Source organism: Phalacrocorax aristotelis, chromosome 6 (genome assembly GCF_949628215.1).
Source record: "Phalacrocorax aristotelis chromosome 6, bGulAri2.1, whole genome shotgun sequence".
Classification (NCBI taxonomy): Eukaryota; Metazoa; Chordata; class Aves; order Suliformes; family Phalacrocoracidae; genus Phalacrocorax; species Phalacrocorax aristotelis.
The window spans coordinates 44,870,683-44,891,307 of NC_134281.1; the positions used below are offsets into that span (position 1 = coordinate 44,870,683).

At 50.8% G+C, this 20,625-nt stretch overlaps 4 protein-coding genes across 4 annotated transcripts; 3 read left to right on the forward strand and 1 right to left on the reverse strand.

Moving 5' to 3' along the window:
• The first annotated feature begins 151 nt into the window (after nucleotides 1-151).
• Nucleotides 152-4,416, forward strand: TTC22 (tetratricopeptide repeat domain 22). The gene is given in 8 exon segments (XM_075095515.1): nucleotides 152-201; nucleotides 405-518; nucleotides 1,175-1,217; nucleotides 1,220-1,295; nucleotides 1,848-2,008; nucleotides 3,163-3,198; nucleotides 3,878-4,237; nucleotides 4,239-4,416. Coding segments are annotated over 8 exon segments (1,005 nt in total). The 3' UTR covers nucleotides 4,404-4,416.
• A 598-nt stretch (nucleotides 4,417-5,014) lies between these two features.
• PARS2 (prolyl-tRNA synthetase 2, mitochondrial) lies at nucleotides 5,015-6,767 on the forward strand. Its single transcript, XM_075097548.1, has one exon. The coding sequence runs from the start codon at nucleotides 5,347-5,349 to the stop codon at nucleotides 6,757-6,759; it is 1,413 nt and encodes a 470-aa protein (XP_074953649.1). The 5' UTR covers nucleotides 5,015-5,346; the 3' UTR covers nucleotides 6,760-6,767.
• A 1,782-nt stretch (nucleotides 6,768-8,549) lies between these two features.
• Nucleotides 8,550-19,016, forward strand: TTC4 (tetratricopeptide repeat domain 4). Its single transcript, XM_075097549.1, has 10 exons — nucleotides 8,550-8,690; nucleotides 8,775-8,892; nucleotides 9,005-9,166; nucleotides 9,832-9,909; nucleotides 10,716-10,840; nucleotides 11,135-11,221; nucleotides 12,134-12,348; nucleotides 16,108-16,189; nucleotides 17,309-17,391; nucleotides 18,327-19,016. The coding sequence occupies exons 1-10, from the start codon at nucleotides 8,619-8,621 to the stop codon at nucleotides 18,424-18,426; spliced, it is 1,122 nt and encodes a 373-aa protein (XP_074953650.1). The 5' UTR covers nucleotides 8,550-8,618; the 3' UTR covers nucleotides 18,427-19,016.
• Nucleotides 19,017-19,021: 5 nt separating this feature from the next.
• TMEM205 (transmembrane protein 205) lies at nucleotides 19,022-20,625 on the reverse strand. Its single transcript, XM_075097550.1, has 3 exons — nucleotides 20,353-20,625; nucleotides 20,088-20,251; nucleotides 19,022-19,850 (listed from the first exon to the last, which is right to left on the reverse strand). The coding sequence occupies exons 1-3, from the start codon at nucleotides 20,450-20,452 to the stop codon at nucleotides 19,551-19,553; spliced, it is 564 nt and encodes a 187-aa protein (XP_074953651.1). The 5' UTR covers nucleotides 20,453-20,625; the 3' UTR covers nucleotides 19,022-19,550.

Genomic DNA, 20,625 nt, shown 5'->3' on the forward strand with positions numbered 1-20,625 from the left:
TAACAGAGGCTCCCAGCCTGGCTAAAATAACATACTCATGGCTTGATCCAACCATTTATCAGGCTTTCATAGGGACAAATGATCTCTAAGCTGCTAAAAAATACATTCCTAAAGCAACAACAAACCTGCCAGTCCTACTTTGGGCAATAAAATGTTGCTCTCGGTGCTTGTGTCCTCTGTGGTGCTGTATTTGCTGCATCTGTGAGTGCTGGTGGGTCTGGGCAAGGTGATCTGCACCCATGATCTTTGCAGGGGAGCCTCACCAGCCCCATTAATGCCTGTGGCGTTTCAGACAAGAGCAAGCCAGGCCTGGGGAGGCTGGTTCTCTGGTGCTGAGCTGCTGTTTGGTGCAGAAAGTGGGGTTTGCTGCCCAGTCCCAGCCATGCCATCCACTCCCATTGCAGGCTGGATGGGATCCTGCTGAACCAGGGCACCATGGAGCAGAAGAGGCTGCCCACCTTCAACAGGACCCTGGCACTGCTCCAACAAGTCATCAAGTCCTCCAAAGCTCACTACACAAAAAACGGGTCATTTCAGGAGGAGGGGCACCCCAAACCCATCTGTGTAAAACCCACCTCTGGTCCCTATGCACACGTAACTCATGGTGTAATGCATCCAGCACTGATGGATGCTGTATGTGCCTTCATCCAAGGTAGCCCTAAACCTCAGATGATGATATGTATTTTTCTGATTGATTTAATTACTATATCTTTATCAGTGTTGTTTATTTTCAAAAGTGTTGTCTGCTTAGGAGGAGCTGTCTGAAAGTACCCAAGGGTTACCCGGGAGAGCCTGCACCTTAGATAGCTTCCAGGGTGTAGGGGATGTGCAGTAATTTTATATCCCCCAGTAACTTCCTGAGGGGCAAATCTAAGACAAGCCCTGCAGCTAATGCTCCACTGGGCATAAGAACATTGTCCTGCTGTTGTGCAGTTACGGTAACATCACCGGAGGGAATGAAAGTGCTTGTGAAAGTTCGTCAGCCAGGTGTATGAGCCAGAACTGTGTGCTCATGCACCCTACAAGCTGTGTAAGAGCATGTCCAGGGTCAGTCAGAATGTGCTCCCTCTCTGTGCCAAGACACCCAAACCCAAACTGCAAATCCTCTGCGGGACAGAAAGAGGTTCGGCCGCTGAATGACTTGGCATCTCACCTGCCCTGACTTCTCTTCCCTAGCCCTGGCCTGGTGCTACCTGGGGATGCTGCTGGAGAGGAAAAAACCCCAACATTTTCCCCCACCCTGATGGGGATCCAGGACAGTGGCTTCTCTGAGGCTGGCCCCCCTGATTGCTTTGGCAAGGTGCTATACCCAGAGCTGCTGCACCAGGGACTGATTCAAGGCAGCTGCCATTGCCTGCTTGGTCCTTCATTCATCTTCCCCCCTTCATCCTCAGCATTTTTGCTCCTGGAAATCCCCCAGGGCAAAAAGGAGAGGCCCCAGATGGGAGCCAAGACCCTCAGTCCCGCCATGTGCAGGGCACACCCCTCTCAGACCTCGTGTTTGGACTCTATGGCACAAATCAGCCCTTGGCAAAGCAGCAAGCAAGCATTTCACTGAAAGGCTGCAGAGACAGCAGTACCTTTATTAGATTCCCCCAGCACAGCTGGAAAAAATAAGGAGCACAGACAGGCTTTCAGGTACATAGCCCCTGAGCTTAGCCCTGCATTCAGTCCTGTCTGCTGATTTAATAAGAGATATCAGCTTTCCCCACAGACCATGTCTCTTGCATACCCTTAAACCCTCCTGGTTAAAACACCACCCTGGCAAATCAGTCCAAGATGGTTTTGCCCCTTTGATCAGCCCAGCAGGCAATAAGTCATGTGTTTCACTTCTGTGGCTCAAACAGGTGATGAAACGGTGAAAGACAACCTTTCCGTCCTGAACTGCCGGGTGAATAACTTCCACTCCCTGGGCTAGCAGAAGATGGCCAAAGGCATATGCAATATGGCACTGGATGTCCTGCAGGACCCACAGCTCAGCTGCCAGACATACTGCACCTGGGCACACGTAAGTCCTCATCAGGGCCAGCACAGCATGCTGGGTGTCCGAGGCGTGGGCCGGTCCCCTTCCCGCAGGGACCTGTCCTGCTCCTACAGCCTCTGAGACAGCCATGGCGCTTCTCCCAGACCGCATTTGCATTGCTTGCCTAATTGTGGTGAGAAGCACGTAGGGAGAAGTAATTGCCTGACAAAATCAGTGAAAGCCGGTCTGGGAGTGAGGTTGCTACCTGGCAGCCAGGAAACCTGGGCCAGATCCTGGCTCTGGCACTGAGCTGCTGATGGACTTCCCCAGGCCCCTCTGGGCAAGATTCCACAGGATGCTGAGTCAACTCACAGACCTGGCTTGACTATTTAATGACTTTAATGCTCCTAAATCACTCAGGAGCATCAACAATGTGCTCTTTAATCCCTTGATTTTGCCCATTTCCAGCCCCCTGTAAACAGGAGTGCACCTTAGTGAGTGTTTCCCATTGCAGAAGGATCATAAAGATTTCTTCAAATCCCATTTTTAAATAAAATAAGGACTCATTCTTACTTCCTTATATTTAAATAGGATTATTTAACTCCTCATAAAATGAGGCTCAGTGAAGTAAAATCTCCTCCTCTAGAGGAGTACTTCAATATGTGCTTACAACTGCTCTTCAGAGATGTTTAACTTCCTTTGAGCTAGAGGCAGGAGGCTGAAAAGTGCAACGTGGAGGTGGTCACTGAGTGCTAGGTGGTGTCTGTCTGCCTGGTTTGACTGGAGAAAGCTGAAATGACATAAGAAAAAGGCTTTCGATTTCTCAGCCTTTCTTCAGGCGCACTCCTGTGGCCAAGTGGTTCAACCTCTGAACACATTAGGGTGTGCTGCCCCTGTGTCTCAGCCTGGAACGGGGAGCAGATGAGCCAGTTGCTTTCAAGGACCCCATGATCACCAGGAACCAAATTTACAGCCCAGGTCAAGAGGATGAGCAGCAACTCAGGGGCCTGCACCACCTTTCCTGGTACTGCTAACCATGGGGGTCACACTTTGGACACTGAGGTGCTGGTGTTGGGCAAGCTGGCCTGGCTCTCTGGCATACCCTGGCATGGCCAAGGAGCTGACCTGATGTGTGCTAGTGGTTTGTACTCACATCATTTCATCATCCATCCTGCCACTGGGCACAAGCTGATATCCAGATCCACGTGAAGATGCATCTGCAAGATCTGGAACACGTAAAGATGGGGCAGGGCCCAATGCCTTATAGGAGAAATCTCATGCACGCTAAAAATCACCTCAAAAGGGTCATCAAGGCTTGCCCATGCCTGAGGGCAAGCCTAGATGTGGGCCAGGTGAAGAAGGGCACATCACAGAATTACATCATACCCCTGAGGGGTGCATTATACCCCTGAGATCCCAGGAAACCCCTTGCAGCATCCCCAAATTTTCATTAACTCAGCCTAAAGTTAGACCAGAAAGACATGAGAGGCCTGGCCCTCAGCTGCCTCCCCCTCCTGTTGGGCTTGGTTCTAATTAGGTGCAAGGGAGAGGGAGGGGTACATCACGTCTGAAGGCAAGAACAGGGAATGGAGGGATTGCTATGGTTAACATCAGCCTTAGCTGGGAGGGAATTCAGAGAGCTTATGGGAGTGAAGAGCCACCGGGAGACATTAGACACAAGGATGGGAGCAGGAATCCATCCCCCCAGGTACACTGTGGACAAGGTGCTGCAAGCAGGTCAGCCACACTCTATTACTCCTCTCCCCAAAGCCTGATGGGGAATGTCATGCTTGGAGGCAGCCATTGGTCTCTGTTTTCTCCCTACAGGCCCATTTTGTCCTGCCTTGCCTCTATTTACTATTTTTTTACTATTACATGAGCATAGACGTTGCGCAAGAGAACTGTTCCTGGTAGATGAAACTCCAGGAGAAAGCCATGGAATTTGACCTGGGCAATACCATACCCGAACCGCAGCTCTTCGGGGGCAAATGCCTGTGGCTTAAAAGCCAGGAAACACTCGCCATCGAGTGCTTCAAGAGGACCATCAAAGTGGATGGTGCAGGCTCCACTGAGGGCCTGTGGGGCATCCTGGAGCCACTGCTTGTGTTCTTTGGTCAGAAGAAGCTGAGAACGGAAACGCTGACGCAGGAGATGGAGCAGCAGGTTAAGAAAGCAGAGGAGAAATTCCCATGGCAATGCCTGCAGCAGGAGCTGAGGGCAGTCTGCCCCAACTGCACGCTGGAGGTGATCCAGCCCTCCACAGCCATGATCACCCCCGGGGAGGATGGCGCTGGTGCAGCTGCTGTTTGAGACAATGAAGGTCGATTCTTCCAAGGGCAGGATGAACTGTCGCTGTCCCTCTGAGTCGCCAGGGGTGGCAGCAGCTTCTGCAGAGTGGCTGTCTCTCTCAGGAGCGGTCTGGACCTTCTCAGCTTCCTAAAACCTTGTTAATTAAAAAGCAATAGACAAATCCCGTGTGGTGTCAGCCCTGCAAGAGCCCCGTGGCTGCTCTGCCATCCCTGGCACTGGGGCCATCCCCAGACAGTGGGTGGCTTCCCACTGGGGTCCTCCCGAACCTCGCGCTCCCGTCCCCGGCAGGCGGCAGAGCACCTGGGGTGCCATGTGTCCCCCTGCCACATCCCCAGCCCCGGGACAGCAGAGCTATGGGGTGAGGGACTCCTGCTCCCGCCTCTGCTTTGGGGGCTGCGGGGTTTCAATGGCCCCTGAGCTGGCGGTGTCACCCCCCGCTCCAGCCGCCCGAGGCCACCCACCGGCTCTCGCACGCTGCATCCGCGGGAGCTCAGCACAGCCCCGGGGATGCGGCGGCCCGCGCCAGGTGGGGGTCGGCGAGGTGACTCCTCCGTGCCCCGGGGGGGGGGCGGCTGTCACCCCTCGGAGGACCTCCCGCTGCCCGTCCGGCAGGTGGCGCTCGGCGGAACCATAGAGTCCCGGCCTCCTCCTCCTCCTCCTCCTCCGCCCTCTCCGCTAAGGTTCCGGCTTCCGGCCGATTGCGGGTGAGATCCCCCACGTGACGGGGGCTATGGTTCCCATTGGTTGTGTTGGCGGGGCAGGGCGCGCGGGGAGGCCTGCGTAAGAGCGTGCCGGCGCGCGTGTTCCTGCAGGCATGCACGGGCCTGTGTAGGTAGGCAGGTGTGTTGTGCTGCGGTTACGCGTGTGCGTGACCGTGCGGGGTGCCTGCACATCCCGGAAGGCGCGCGCGCCACCCCCTCCCCCCCCCCCGGTGCGCGAGCAGGGGTGCGCGTGGCCGCGCGGGCGGCCGCCTGCAGCCGCGTGGAGCGGCGTGACCCGGCGCACATCGGCGCCCACGCAGCGCGGCGCCCGGCGGCGGGACAGGGGAGGGCGCTGATCCCCGCCGCGCCGCCATGGAGGGTCTGCTGCGAGGGTGGCGCCTCCCGGCGCTGAGCGCCCGGCGACGGGGCTGCAGGGCCCGGCACGGTCCCGCGGGCAGGGCGCGGTGGCTGCTGCTCTCGCAGCTCTTCCAGCCACGCAACCTGCAGGCGGGCGGCGAGGCGGGGTTGGACGGCGGGGCCGGGGAGCCCCTCTGCCGGAGCCAGAAGCTGATGTTGCAAGGGGGGCTCATCCACCCCTCCGGTCCCGGCTGCTACTACTACCTGCCGCCTATCGTCCGCGCCATGGAGAAGCTCATCAAGGTGATGGACGAGGAGATGCAGGCCGTCGGGGGGCAGAAGCTGAACGTGCCCAGCCTAAGCTCGGCAGAGCTGTGGCGTGCCAGCGGGCGCTGGGATCAGATGGGGCCAGAGCTCTTCCGGCTGGCAGACAGGCACGGTAAGGACTACTGCCTGGGCCCCACGCACGAGGAGGCGGTGACGGAGCTGGTGGCTGCTCAGAGCAACCTATCCTACAGGCAGCTCCCACTGCGCCTCTACCAGGTAACCAGGAAGTTTCGGGATGAGCCCAAGCCCCGCTTCGGCTTGCTGCGCAGCCGGGAGTTCTATATGAAGGACATGTACACCTTCGACACCTCCAAAGAGGCGGCTCAGCAGACCTACGACCTGGTGTGCAATGCCTACTGCAGCCTCTTTGACCGCCTGGGCCTTCCCTTCGTCAAAGTGCGGGCAGCCACAGGCAGCATTGGCGGCACTGTCTCCCATGAGTTCCAGCTCCCGGCAGATGTCGGTGAGGACAGGCTAGTGGTGTGCCCTGATGGACATTTTGCGGCCAATGTGGAAACGCTAAATGGGGAGCAAATGTCTTGCCCCACGTGTGGAGAAAAACTCACACAGACCAGAGGGATCGAAGTGGGGCACACATTTTATCTCGGCACCAAGTACTCCTCTGTCTCCAACGCTGTCTTCTACTCCCCCGAGAACAAACCCCAGCTGGCAGAAATGGGTTGCTACGGCCTGGGCGTCACTCGCATCCTGGCGGCCTCCATTGAGGTGCTCTCTATGGAGGACAGCATCCGCTGGCCAAGCCTCATTGCGCCCTACCAGCTCTGCTTCATTCCCCCCAAGAGAGGCAGCAAGGAGGAGGAGGAGGAGGGAGCCGCACTGCTGGAGCGGGTGTACGATGACCTCGCTGAAGCGCTGCCCCACCTTGCCAGCGACTCAGTGCTGGATGACAGGACACAGCTGACCATCGGCAAAAGGCTAAAGGATGCCAACAAGCTGGGTTATCCCTACGTGGTCATAGCGGGGAAGAGGGTTTGCGAGGACCCCCCGGTCTTTGAGGTCTGGAATCAGAACGCTGGTGAGGTTTTATTCCTCACCAAGGAAGGTGTAATTGAGTTGCTGAGTAAAGTGCAAGTCCCTTAAAATCTCCATCTCTGAATCTCTCATCTTTGCTGCACTAAGTTTATCTGAACAGCCCTGATTCCTTTTCAAGGACATGCAGGTTGTTGGTGATGGCACTGGGTGAGCGGAGCCGAATCCAGCTCATGTCAGAGCCGGCCAGGGTGCCCGGCAACTATGCCAGGTGCTGGAGTTGAGCTGGCATCAGCCCTTGTTCCCTCATGGGGCTAGGGGCGTTGCTTGCTCTGGCTGCGGGCCCCCATGAGCTGCTTTGACTGGCGCGCATAGCCTCGTGTGGCTGTGGGAGCACTGGCAGGGTCAGCCCCTCCCTGCCTGGCTGCAGCAGGCAGGCTGGCAATGGCCTCTGTTGAGTACACACAAGAGCATAGGCTGCAGGAGGCGGGACGGGAGGGCTTCCTTCGCCCTTTTCAGGTGCTGAGTTCTCAGCATGAGGGATTTTAAGAGGGAGAAAGGAAGGTGCCTTTCCTCCATTCACATCTTCTCTTTGGATACACCCAGGTTCAGTGAAGATGGAGGTGAACTCTAGAGCATTGTTCTTGAAAATGCCCTAGCGCTGCAAATCTGCAGGAATTAAGGTGAAGAATGCTGTCAGGCATCAGCATCCCCGTCCTGCAGATTAGTCCAGCTGGCAAGATGTCTGGATCTGCTGGGCTTGGGTGGTGATGGTGTGGTTTCAGGGATGTAGCCTCAGGGTGGTAGAAAATACTTGCAAAAATTTAACAAGGAAACATGAAACTTGGGGACCTGCAAAGCCTGGGGGTAAAAATGTCCAGGCCATGCTTATAGATTTAAGTAACCCTGTCCCGCAGGGTGGTGACATCCCACTTGTATGTGCCTGCTGCAGTGCGGGGCTTGCCACGCCAGGCCCTGGGGCTCCCATGAGGAGCAGCTTGCCTCCACCCTGGCAGGGCTGACTGGTACCATCGCCCCATGAGCTCTCGTGTGACTTTGTTGTCCTGCCCTGGACAGGGGGCTCTTTGCTCGCCCCGTGCTGCAGCTTCTGGGTCTGAGATCTAGAGATCACGAGCAACAACGGTGCCACTGTCATGTAGGACTTTACAGTAGACCCATGCTTTCCACGTGCTCCTGGACCTCAGGAGGTCACCTAGTCCTTCTCCCTGTCCCAGGCAGCATCACAGAATCATAGAACAGTTTGGGTTGGAAGGAACCTTTAGAGGTCATCTATCCAACCACCCTGCAGTGAGCAGGGACATCAGGGACATCTTCAACTAGATCAGGTTGCTCAGAGCCCCGTCCAACCTGACTTTGAATGTTTCCAGGGATGGGGCATCTACCACCTCTCTGGGCAACCTGTGCCAGTGTTTCATCACCATCATAGTAAAAACATTTTTTCTGTTATCCAGTCTGAATCTATCCTCCTTTAGTTAAAAACCATTACCCTTTGTCCTCTCACAACAGGCTTGCTCCCATCCTTCCTATAGTCCCCCTTTAAGTACTGGAAGGCCGCAGTAAGGTCTCCCCAGAGCCTTCTGTTCTCCAGGCTGAACAAGCCCAACACTCTCAGCCTGTCCTCATAGGAGAGGTGCTCCAGCCCTCGGATCGTTTTTGTGGCCCTCCTCTGCACCCACTCCAACAGGTCGATGTCTTTCCTGTACTGAGGACTCCAGAGCTGGACACAGCACTCCAGGTGGGGTCTCGCCAGAGCAGAGTAGAGGGTCAGAATCAGCTCCAGCTGCCGTCGCCATGGGAGATGCCGCCTAAACCTGCTGCTGAAAGCGGGCGCCAGGCCTCGGGGCGCTGGGCCGGGCCTGAGGCGGGCGGGAGGGGCCGGGCCTGGGGTCGGGCCTGAGGCCGGCGGGAGGGGCCAGGCCTGAGGCGGGCGGGAGGCGCGGCGCGGCAGCATGGCGGAGGCCGGGCCGGGTAGCGGCGCGGCGCGGTATCGGGGCGCTCTCCACCCCGATACCTGGGAGCAGGTGAGGCGGCGGGGCCTGGGGTGCGGGAGGCCCGGCCCGGGCCGGGCTCAGCTGAGCTGAGCGACGGTGTGTGCCCGCCCGCAGGAGCTGGAGGCCATCCCCATGTTTATGAAGCGGTGCCCGGCAGAGATCGACGCGGCGCGGCAGCCCGAGCTGGCCTGCCTGCAGTCCCTCCTCTTCGACGAGGAGCAGGGCCCCGCAGGTGGGAGCCGGGGCCGGGGTGGTCCGCCGGCCTGTGCCTCCGGCCCCGGCCGGGGAGGGGGCTTGGGAAGCTGCGCCCCCGCTCAGGCCCGGGCCCTCGCCTTCCCCCGCAGAGCTGGCCAGGATGTACAAAAACGAAGGGAACGAGTACTTCAGGGAGAGGGACTACGGGAGGGCTGTCATCGCCTACACCGAGGGGCTCAAAAAGAAGTGCGAGGACGCAGAGCTGAACGCCGTGCTGCACACGAACCGGGGCGCCGCGCAGTTTTACCTGGGTAAGGAGGGATACGCCGCCCGGGGCGGGGAAGGGGCCTCTGCCGTCCGAAATTCCTTTTCCTCCCCACTTTGGGTTTTCTTTTTCTTTACTTTTTTTTTTTTTTTTTTTGTGATAGAGTATACTAAATAGCTTATTCATCAGAAAATGACACTTTGAACCCTGAATACCTGGCTCGCTTCAGAACACTGCTGCGTGCAGCGTTTGTGCTCTGCTCATTGCAGCTGTTACTTGCTGCTCAAGCCTTGGCTCCAGGAGAGGCCAGAGCCAGTGGGTTTTGATGCTGAACAGATTCACAGGGTGATTTGAACTACAGGGGGATGCCCTGGCCTCAAAAATCTATGGCTATGTCCTCCTCGAGCTACCACCCACCCTACCAACAGCATCCATGCAGCAGAGGAGGTGTTCTTGGCCTTTTAACGCTGTTGTATGGTGCAGCTGGGAGGTGGTTTGCTCACAGACATGTTACTTACCTCTCACCTGTATGATTGATTCCTGTCCTTTGGCTTCTTGCTCTTAATTTGCTCTTTCTTCCTCCTCTTGCCTCACAGTGATTGTAGAAACAGTGAATTACAGAGTCTCCACATAACCTATTTTGTCACCTTGGGATCAGATTGGATTTTAAATATAAATGAAAGGCTCTGAGCAGTTTTGCTTGCTTTATAGGTAACTATCGTTCTGCTCTCAATGATGCCATCCAAGCAAAAAAGCTGAAGCCCACCCATCTCAAAGCAATCATAAGAGGTAAGAGTTAAAGCATGTGTTACTGCATGAAGTGCAAGGAACGCAATTTCAAAACATCTTTGCACATGTTTTACTTCTTATGCTGTTATTGTTACAAGCCCTGGAGCAGACTGTTGTTAGATGTTGCTTTGTTTCACTGCATGTTTCTGTGTGTTAAATAACAGTGTTTATAAACCTTAAATTACTGTGGGTATGCATCATACTTTGTTTCCAGGCAGCATTGATTTCAGAAAAGTAAAGTGGTTACTGTACGAGATGGTTTTCTCTTGTTTTGCTGTTTCTCCCCAAAACAGCTCTGCGTTTTGCTTTGGATTTTTGGTCAAAACACTATCTTTGTGCTCTTTGCTCTTCAGCCTCTATATCTTTCAAAGAGGCATTGGACCTGTTTCTGAAAAGCACAGCGTAACTTTTGCTGTTTTCCACAATGCTAGTTTTTTAGGGTTTGGTCCCCCTGCCCTCCCAGCATTTCTCACTCCATGGAAATGATCACGTTACTTTTCCTTATGAGGCAAATACTGATATGATAAATTTTTGCTTGTAACAGACACTTCTAGCATCATTCTGTTGATTTCTGTGACTTGATGAGCAAATGATAAAAGAACTGCTGAAATATTTTAGATTTTCTACGCAGCTGAATGGACCTGCTGGAAGTCTAGAGTTGAAGATGACGACGCAAGACAATAGCATGTGCTGCTGTATATGCCTCTTGAAGGCACTAGGGCTAATGCTGTCTTTATAACCACCACTTTGTCTGGTAGTTGTATACTGACTCCAATACTAGAAACTTAAAATCTTAATCCTTCCAGGAGCTCTCTGTCACATGGAGCTAAAGAATTTCTCTGAAGCAATAGCATGGTGTGAAGAGGGCTTGCAAATAGATTCAAAAGAGAAAAAGCTTGTGGAAATGAGAGCTAAAGCTGACAAATTAAAGGTAAATATTAAAGCAGTCTAGCATCTACGATGCTTGTCGCCTACTTTGTGTAAAGCAGCGCTTTGGGATTCTTGGTTGAAGAGTGCTCCTTACAAGTTTCTTTGTAGTATAATATCCCCAAACAGAACTGAGTGGTGGTTCCACAGGGTGCGTGTTGTTGAGATATGTAAGGGAAGGAGCTGGAGTGGGACCCTTCTGGAGATCTGAACAGATTCTCCACTCACTGTCGGGGTGGAGCAGTGGTGGGCCTTGACTTGCTGTGTGTGGTCACGTGCAACCTTTTCTTACATGTAGCGAGTCAAGGAGCGGGATGCAAGGAAAGCAATGGTGATGGAGAAGAAAGAGCAGTGTCAAAAGGAAATTTTGCTTGCAGCAATAAAGGTGGGTCAGTGAGAGGGTTTGGTTTTGTGTGGTTTGTTGGGTTTTTTTTCTTTTTAAGAGCTCTCTTATTTGTCTCTAAGAGGTTGTTCTCATACACCTGCTTTTGAGGGATAGAGCTAAAAAATTGAGTTAAAACCATGATTCTTATCTGCATGGCTCTGGCCCCTGCTCCCAGGTTTCCATATTTCAGGTGACAACTAATGCAAAATACAAACCCAGTGTTAGGAGATGGAGTGAGCATCCAAGAGAGTGCTCTGGCTACTGGACTGTAGCATCACACTGGCCCAATGAACCTTGCTTTTTTTGCTGACGATGGGCATCACTTCAGTGGAAGGATAGAAGAAAACCATGTGGTAGGCTGGAGGAGAGAATCAGTCCTGGATCCTCTCCTTCCTGAGCAAATGTATGGACTATGTTAAAATATTTTGGGCTATTGCGTAAATCACTTCTCCTGTTCTGCAGTTGTCTTTCAAAAGAAAAGTGAGCTTTCTTCAGTTTTCCGAAATGGTGGATGTTCACAGGAGCTGGTACATGTAGTTGCACCCTGAGGTTATGCCTGCTAGGTCCCAAAGAACAGGATTTCAGATGCATCCCTTTCTCCACATTTTCTCAGGCTCTTCCCTCAGCATGCAGGGTCTTCTGCATTCCCACCTCTCCTCATCCATTTTATGAGGAGTCTGGGTGTCTCGCTGAGGTTCTGGATTCTACTGAGAAGACCAGTTGCCTGAGTCTGATACTGTAGGAAGGCTTTTGATGGCATGTTTAAGAGCTGACTCATTAATAAGAAAGACCCAGTTTGTCCTTTTACTGACTGCTAATTCTTTGCTTTTATTCTCCCCGCCATACCTGTTTGGTTTTTGGCTGGGATTTTTTTTGTTGGTTTTTTTTTTTTTTTTCCTTCCTCCCCTCTAGGAAAGAAATATCAAGCTGGTTCTTGAGCCTTCAGATGAAGAAGAGGAAATATCAGATGGTGTGGCTGAGATATCCTTAGATGGGTTCCACTCTGACAATGCCACGGGGGCAAAGGTGCACTTAGATGCTGAAGGCAGCCTGAACTGGCCTGTCCTCTTCCTGTACCCTGAGCACGAGCAAACAGACTTTATTGCAGCTTTTCATGAGAACGCCAGGTAAGTGTACTGTCAGCAGCATTCTTGCGTAAAGGGGATGTTTGAGTAGATGAGAACAGACAGCAAGTGAAACACTGCCATGCTAATGAAGTAGTTCCAGATTTCTAATCTCAGAGCTGACCCTGCTTTTGAGCAGAAGGTTGCACTAGATGACCTCCTGAGGTCCTTTCCAACCTGAATTGTTCTATGATTTATGAATGCTGCTTTAAAATATGAGGGCAAAAATCTCAATGTTACATAAATTTATAGTCAGAGAAACACATCATGTTTAGCCAGTGTGATTAAAGGGGCTTGCAGGGCAAGCGTAGACCAGTGGCCAGTAATACCAGTGACCCATCCACATGCATGGATTTTAGAGGTTCATTAAGGTGTGATTTTGAAGCCCTCCAATTATGGGGGTCTCAAAAAGAGGATTAGAGTTAAAAATGATGAAAAGCTTCCAAAAGGGACCTCTGGTAACCACTAGTGACCCCATAGTTTTCCTTAGGCCTTACAGCAGGCCTGACTGAAGTGCTGCAAACCTTTCAGACTATAAGCAAGTGACTGGCAAGGTGGGAATTCCACTCTTAGAATCATAGAACGGTTTGGGTTGGAAGGAACCTTTAGAGGTCATCTATCCAACTACCCTGCAGTGAGCAGGGACATCTTCAACTAGATCATGTTGCTCAGAGCCCTGTCCGACCTGACCTTGAATGTTTCCAGGGGTGGTGCATCTACCACCTCTCTGGGCAACCTGTGCCATTGTTTCACCACCATCATAGTAAAAACATTTTTTCTATTATCCAGTCTGAACCTATCCTCCTTTAGTTAAAAACCATTACCCTTTGTCCTCTCACAACAGGCCTTGCTAAAAAGGTTGCCCCCATCCTTCCTATAGTCCCCCTTTAAGTACTGGAAGGCTGCAATAAGGTCTCCCCAGAGCCTTCTCTTCTCCAGGCTGAACGAGCCCAACACTCTCAGCCTGTCCTCATAGGAGAGTAGCTCCATCCCTCGGATCATTTTTGTGGCCCTCCTCTGGACCAGCTCCAACAGACTGATGTCCTTCTTGTGCTGAGCACCCTAGAGCTGGACACAGCACTCCAGGTGGGACCTCACCAGAGCAGAGTAGAGGGTCAGAATCACCTCCCTCGACCTGCTGGCAGCACTTCTTTTGATGCAGCTGAGGATACGGTTGGTCTTCTGGGCTGCAAGTGCACCTTGTTGGCTCATGTCCAGCTTTTCATCCACCAGTACCCCCAAGTCCTCCTCTGCAGGGCTGCACTCAATCTCTTCATCCCCCAGCCTGTATTGATACCAGGGGTTGCCCCGACTTAGGTGCAGGACCTTGCCCTTGGCTTTGTTGAACCTCATGATGTTCTCACAGGCCCACCTCTCCAGCTTGTCTGGGTCTCTCTGGATGAGATCCCATCCTCCTGGTGTGTTGACTGCACCACTCAGCTTGGTGTCATCTCCAGACTTGCTGAGGGTGCACTCGATCCCACTGTCTGTGTCACTGATGAAGGTATTAAACAGTACCAGTCCCAGTATGGACCCCTGAGGGACACCACTCATCACCAGTCTCCATCTGGTCATCAAGCCATTGACCACTACCCTCTGGATGTGACCACCCAGCCAGATCCTTATCCACTGAACAGTCCACCCATCAAATCCATATCTCTCCAGTTTAGAGAGAAGAATGCTGTGGGGGACCATGTCAAAGGCCTTACAGAAGTCCAGATAGACAACATCCATAGCTCTTTCCTTGTCCACTGTCCACTCTATCATAGAAAGCCACTAGGTTGGTCAGGCAGGACTTTCCCTTGGTGAAGCCATGCTGGCTGCCTCGAATTGCCTCCCTGTCCTTCATGTGCCTTAGCATAGTTTCTAGGAGGATCTGTTCCATGGTCTTCCCAGGCACAGAGAAAAGGCTGGCAGAACAGTAGTTCCCTGGGTCTTCCTTTCTACCCTTTTCAAAGATAGGGACAACGCTTCCCTTCTTCTGGTCCCCAGGGACTTCACCTGACTGCCGTGACTTTTCAAATATCATGGAGAGTGGCTTAGCAACTACATCAGCCAATTCCCTCAGGACTCTGGGATGCATCTCATCAGGTCCCACCGACTTGTATATATCCAGGTTCCTCAGCTGGTCATGAACCTGATCTTCCCTTACAGTGGGAGGGGCTTTATCCCCCTGGTATCCATCCTGCAGCCCACTCGCTTGGGAGGAGTGAGGCTAGAGGTTACCAGTGAGGACTGAGGCAAAAAAGTTGTTGAGTGCCTCAGCCTTCTCCTTGTCTGTTGATACTAGGCCACCATTCGTGTTCATCAGTGGGGTACGCTTTCTTTGACTTCCTTTTTCTGGTTGACATACCAGTAGAAGCCTTTCTTGTTCTTTGCATCCCTGGCAAAATTCAGCTCCAGCTGTGCGTTACCCTCCTGACACCATCCCTACACAACCATGCAGTGTCCCTATACTCTTCCCAGGATACCTGTCACTGCTTCCACTGCCTGTGCAGTTCCCTCTTGCTCTTTAATTTGACCAGCATGTCTCAACTCAGCCATGCTGGTCTCTTCCCTTCCTTGCCTGATTTCTTACACATGGGGACTGAGAGCTCTTGCGCTGGTCCTTAAAGATCTGCCAGGTCTCTTCTGTTCCCTTACCCCTGAGGACCATTTCCCAGGGGGTCCTGCTGACTAACTGCTTGAAGAGCTGGAAGTCTGCTTTCCTAAAATTTAGGGTCCTGACTACTCCTAGCTTTTCCGTTATCCCTCAGGAGTGTGAACTCCACCAATGCATGGTCACTGCAGCCCAGGCTGCCTCCAATCTTGATGTCACCAATGATCTCACTTGCATTGGTGACCATCAGGTCTAGTATTGCATCCCCTCAGGTAGGGCTGTCTATTACCTGGCTCGAGAAGTTATCCTCAATGCATTCTAGGAATCTCCTGGATTGCCTACAGCTCACTGTGCTGCTTTCTCAGCAGATGTCGGGGTGGGTGAAGTCCCCCAGTAGGATGAGAGCCTGCGAGCACGAAGCCTCCTGGAGTTGGAGGAAGAAAGCTTCATCAGTAGGTTCCCATTGGTCAGGCAGCCTGTAGCAGACACCAGCCACAAGGTTCCCTTTGTTGCCTCTGTGTCTGATTCTTACCCATAAGCTTTCGACCTGCTTCTTGATCTTACCTTCAGTTTCTGATCTTGCAATGTTAAACAAACTTGGAATTTGTAACTTTTTTTCTTTTGTGGGGAAATATGTGTTCCTCAGATCTACTAATAAGTTTAGGACTTAAAATTACAGTGCAAACAGATTACTAAAGTTGTAGTTCTTACATAGTAGTGTTCACTACACCTTTTCACGACCAAAGGAAGTCAAAATGGGTTCTTAGAACAACTTGGCCACCAGCACTCCTGAAGTACCAATATAAACAAGCCTATGATCTGGTGAAGCGTGGTGTGGGTGGGACCACGTAGAAGTAAAATCAGTTTTAGAAAAGATGCAGGGTGTTTATTTTGACATCTCTTTCAGTGTGAAAATGAAAAGTTAAAAATAATTTGCTGTTGCACTGCTGAAGTTTGAAGCCAATAGCATGAGTTCCAACAGGGCCCTGGTCTCATTGGGAAAGCAATGAGTTTGAAGGGAAGGAACTATTAGTGATCTGAACTTACTTTCAAGTCTTTTGTCTAATTTGGTAAGGTGTTTTTACCATCATTCAATTGCAACTGCACAAATTATTGAAGCTGAACACTTCATCTAAGCCAACCAAGTGTATTTTGGCTTTTAGGTTTATTGATCATTTAATGGTGATGTTTGCTGAGTTACCTCCTTGGGATTTAGAAAGAAAATACCTTCCCAGCAATCTTGAGGTGAGAAGTTTGACTTTCCTTCTATTTCAGGGTTGTTGTGTTATGTTTTGGTTGTTGTTTGGTTTGGTTTTTTTATTTCCTGGAGTAAGATTGAGCACCTTTGAGTGTATGAAAGCAATGGCATCATTTCACATCTGTGTATGGTGAACAGGTAATAAGGATTTGGAGAGCTACATTTGTTTATTAACTCAAATATTTTCCATATGTGCTGACATGGACACAGAATTCATTAATGAAAATGAAAGTTCTTTAGCCTTCCACTTACGTTGTATTTGACAGAAGGTATTTATAGTCATTGCTTAGATTCCCGTCTTTGTAACAGTAATTAAGATTTAGACCATCAAGCTGGTAGGCTGCCAGTTTTTTTTAGCTGTGTTGTGGTGAAGTTGCTCAATACAAATGAGAAAATATTTTTAAAAAGAAAAAAGGTTCTTTTCAGATCTTACTGGTGGTGCTTAAACACTCAATCCCATCAAGACAGCATATGTCTGTTAAGACTTCAGCTCATGTGGGGTGCAAGTGGCAGGTTTGGAGAATTTTTCAGAAATAGTCCATAGAAGGATACAGATGTTTATTTTTCACTTTCCACCTCAGTGTCACGTGAGCCAGGCAACACCGCAGCCCTTAGTGCAGTGAGCAGACAGGTCCAAAAGGACAGTGGCTGTGTACTTTACCAGATTAAAAACTGGGATTATAGCTCTGTGTGGATGTACAGTCTAAGGCACAGTTGCTGGATTAGAGTCTCTTAAATCTACTCTGTTTTGTTCAAGTGTCTTTAAACCTACTCAGTTTAGCTCATACCGTTGCTGCATTTCACCTGTTAAAAAGCAGCCTGTAGGTTTGGATTGCTTCTCTCTAAAGCACAGGCACAGCCAGTGTATTTTATCTTCCTGCTGCCACTGCTGTAAGAAGCTAAGATGGTTTATACAGGGAAGACTTGGAATTTGCACAAAACAGTTTCTACATTGCTGAAGTCAGCATCCAACACAGTTGGTTCAAGATATAGCAGTTTGGTAAACCTCTAGTTGATGTACGGTGTGCTGTGACTGGACTTTCAACAGCTTAGTAGTTTGCCTTCATGTATCTTAAGTGTTTAGTAACCCTCCCAATTTTTTTCAGCTCTATTTTGAAGATGAAGAGAGAGCAGAGATGTACGAGCTGAACCCAGAACACACTTTGCTACAAGTGCTGCAGCATGAAAGGTGAGGCTGTCCCTGTTTGCGTCCAGAGAGACCACAAGGCAAAAAGTATGAGTTTTGGGCTTCAAGTGCAGTTTGTTCTCTGATTTAATCATCCTAATTCTTGGCATCTCTAAGTGAGGAGGGTGTAAAGCAGTGGGACTGCATGGATTTTATCCCTGCTTTAGCGATGGTGTTTTGGGCTTCCCCCCCCCCAAAAAAAGTTAACGACTCTTTCTGGGACTGGATGGAGTTGGGAAGGGAGTTGGACTACACACAAGCAGCAGCACAGAAGGGCTGTCTCAGAATGCTGTCTACACAGTGCTACTTTAAAAAAAAAAAAAAAAGGCAGCAGCATATAAAGAGAGCATGTTGAAAGTTAACAATGCTCTCACTGTTAGAAATGCTGTGTGGGCAGTCCCCAACACAGCATGGAGCACAGTTTCACTCTGAAACTGACTTTAAAGTGTTATGCAGTTATTTAGAGAGAAGAATTTGCTGTTTGTGAAGCCAAAAAGTTGTTGTAAAGCCTGTGCTGTTAACTTGCACCATCTTGTAGCTAGGTGGAGAAAGCCTGCTGCGCAATGCTGGTGGCTTGGTATTACAATGGGAGCAGAGCTCTAGGTCCACGGCTGCTGGCTGTCTGAACTGTCACTCCATAAAGCTCGGCAGCGTGCATAAGCCCTCGGATTTCAGGGCAGTTGCAAAAGAAACTTCTTCCAGAAGGAGAATAACAGCTGTTTTAATTAAAAGTAGCTGTTGGGAGAAGAGTTGATTCATAAAGCACTCCTCTTTGGACCTGTGTAACCCTGGCTACAAAAGGCTCTGTTAATCACCAAAAAAACCTTGTCATTGGCCTTCGGGAGGTCAGTCTTTATTGAGCTGGGCAGAAGTCACTCACTTTGCATGGCACTTGACCAGCTACAAGGAAGCTAAAGGACTCCTTTTAATCTTTGCAGGTATTTCATAAAGGCTGGGACTCCAACAGTTTTGGCATTTGCAAAGTGTTCTCCTTTCTCTAAGAAGTACTTCTCTGGCAAGAAGGTCCATCGACTATAAGGAGCAAGAATGAAACAAGAGGAATCCCATGCAAGAGGCTGCTGTTTGTTATCCCAGCTATAGGCTGCAAACTTCTGCTTGAACAAAAATACATTGCACACTTCAGGGGAGAAATAATCTTGGCACACAGGGAAACTTGCAGGAGAGCAGCATAAGAGAATGGAGGGTTTACAAGAGGGGATTATTTGTTTAAAAAGGAATCCAGCTGGCTTGCAGAAGGTCTCCTCTGTGATAGGCTGCATGTGGTTTTGAAATAAAACTGAAGCAGTGCCAAACACTGGCTGCAGTTGAAGCAACAGCAGCTGGGAATGTATTTACCTGTAAAAAATCACTGATCTCCTTGGAGGTGGGTTGTAGTTGCTGTGGTTTAACAGCAGTGGTCTGGGGAGATACCCGCCCGTTGCAGCAGGATGGATGCAGTCAGATTCCTGCCTGGGATTAAGCAGCTGCTCTTTTTTCACCACTTTGCTCTGCTGCGGGCCAGGGTAAAGCAGAGCTATCTATTCAGAGAGGTGTGTGTTACTGACCCTTTTGCTACTTTACTGATTGTCTTATATAACTTAGAAATAAACATGTCTATTTTAAGTAGACCGACTTCTGCCTAATAAATGAGACAAAATTTTTCTCACCTTGTGAAATACTAAAAGAGAATGACAAACAGTAATTCTAAACCCAAACATAACAACCTTATCCATTACACCAACTGCTGAAGCTAACGTACAAGGTTTTCTGTGCTTTTGTATTAGCTTTCAGCATTTAAAGTAATTCTAAATCTCTAATTTCTTTTCTGCACTCTTAATGATTGTAGAAACACACAGCAGTTTTAGACACATCTAATGCACAGGGCATTAAAAAGTTGTTCAGCCTTAAACACTTTGCTTAGATCGTGGAGGATTTTTCGCACTCCGGAGCTGGATTCAGACAGCTCTAAAGAAGGCATTTCCCTTTTGCTATTCCTAAATTTCTGCACTATGCACAAATACAGTTACAAGTATTTCCATCTGAGGATGCTGAAATTTAATCTCCAAAGCTTAAGGTTACTTTACAAGAAGGCAGCAGGATGGCTCCCTTTTCCCAGAGCATTGGTTCTGGCCAGCCAGCCCTTGCCTCACAGTGTCCTTCTCTCATAGGGCAGAGAGATGGGCAGCCAAGTAGTACAAGCTCAAGCTGTTGCACACAATGCAGCAGAGGTTGCAGAGGGAGGACAGAGTGCGGTAGAGGGTGAGCTGGCAGGACAGCTGCCTGTAGCTGGGGTTGGAGGCACACAGCTGCCGGCAGGACTTGCTGGTAAACAGCCCGACCTCCTGGCCGAGGCCATGGCTGCACTCGATGACATGCATGTCTGCCACGATGTCGGAGGTGACCTGCCCAAACCACTGTGTGTTCAGCACAGAAGCAGCAACACAAATGAAGAAGATGATGATCTGCAGAAGAGCAACAGCTACCATGAATGTCTCGCACACACAGTGGATTAAATTTCTCCCCCAGCCCCTCTTGCACACAAGGCTCACTGCAGTCTGGATGCTAACTGGTTTCGTTTAACCAGAGCCATGTGTGAATCTCGTCATCATTTGCAAAACAGCCTCGGTAGAGCGGAGTGGGACCGTGCAGAGGAAGGGATTTGAGCTATGGCCAGCTCTCATTTTAAAGCAGGAGGCTACCTGGGTTGTTTGTTCATCACTGAGCAGCTCGCTGGGGTGGTACATGGCGAATAGAGTCAGGTTGAGGAAGGCACAAGTGGAGCTGATGTGGAAGTAGTAGGGGAAGAGCTTGCGCTGGATGAAGCTGTAGGTGTGGCGAGGGAGGTGGCTCCCCATCACGAACCCTGCAAGGGGGGGAGAGCGGGCAGGTCCTGGGGCAAAGCCCCCTCCCCTGGGCCTCCCCCCAGGCAGAGAGCCATGGCAGTGTGCACAGACTGCAACCTACCAGCCACGAAGGTCACCCAGATCTGCATTCCCCAGGAAGTCGAGAGGAAAATGAGATGCAGCAGTTTGACGGTGTTGGAGGGCTTCGTGACAGTCAGCATAGTTTCCTGGCCAGGGAATGGTCCCTCTGTGTCAGCCAAGTTGCCCCTAATTCAGCACTGAGCTGCTGTTACTGCCGTCACCTTGCTGGATCCAGCAAACGCAGTTTAGTTTCACAAGCCTGCTTATTCAGGAAGAGCTTTGGAGCTGGCACAGCCCCTTACCAGCCCTTACA

Coding starts and splice junctions, on each gene's coding strand:
- PARS2 (XM_075097548.1), top strand. CDS start 5,347: ATGGAGGGTCTGCTGCGAGGGTGGCGCCTCCCGGCGCTGAGCGCCCGG.
- TMEM205 (XM_075097550.1), bottom strand. CDS start 20,452: ATGCTGACTGTCACGAAGCCCTCCAACACCGTCAAACTGCTGCATCTC. Junction 20,252..20,352: donor CTGGGTGACCTTCGTGGCTG/GTAGGTTGCAGT, acceptor CCCCCCTTGCAG/GGTTCGTGATGGGGAGCCAC. Junction 19,851..20,087: donor GTGATGAACAAACAACCCAG/GTAGCCTCCTGC, acceptor GCTCTTCTGCAG/ATCATCATCTTCTTCATTTG.
- TTC4 (XM_075097549.1), top strand. CDS start 8,619: ATGGCGGAGGCCGGGCCGGGTAGCGGCGCGGCGCGGTATCGGGGCGCT. Junction 9,167..9,831: donor CGCCGCGCAGTTTTACCTGG/GTAAGGAGGGAT, acceptor CTTGCTTTATAG/GTAACTATCGTTCTGCTCTC. Junction 17,392..18,326: donor CAAGTGCTGCAGCATGAAAG/GTGAGGCTGTCC, acceptor TAATCTTTGCAG/GTATTTCATAAAGGCTGGGA.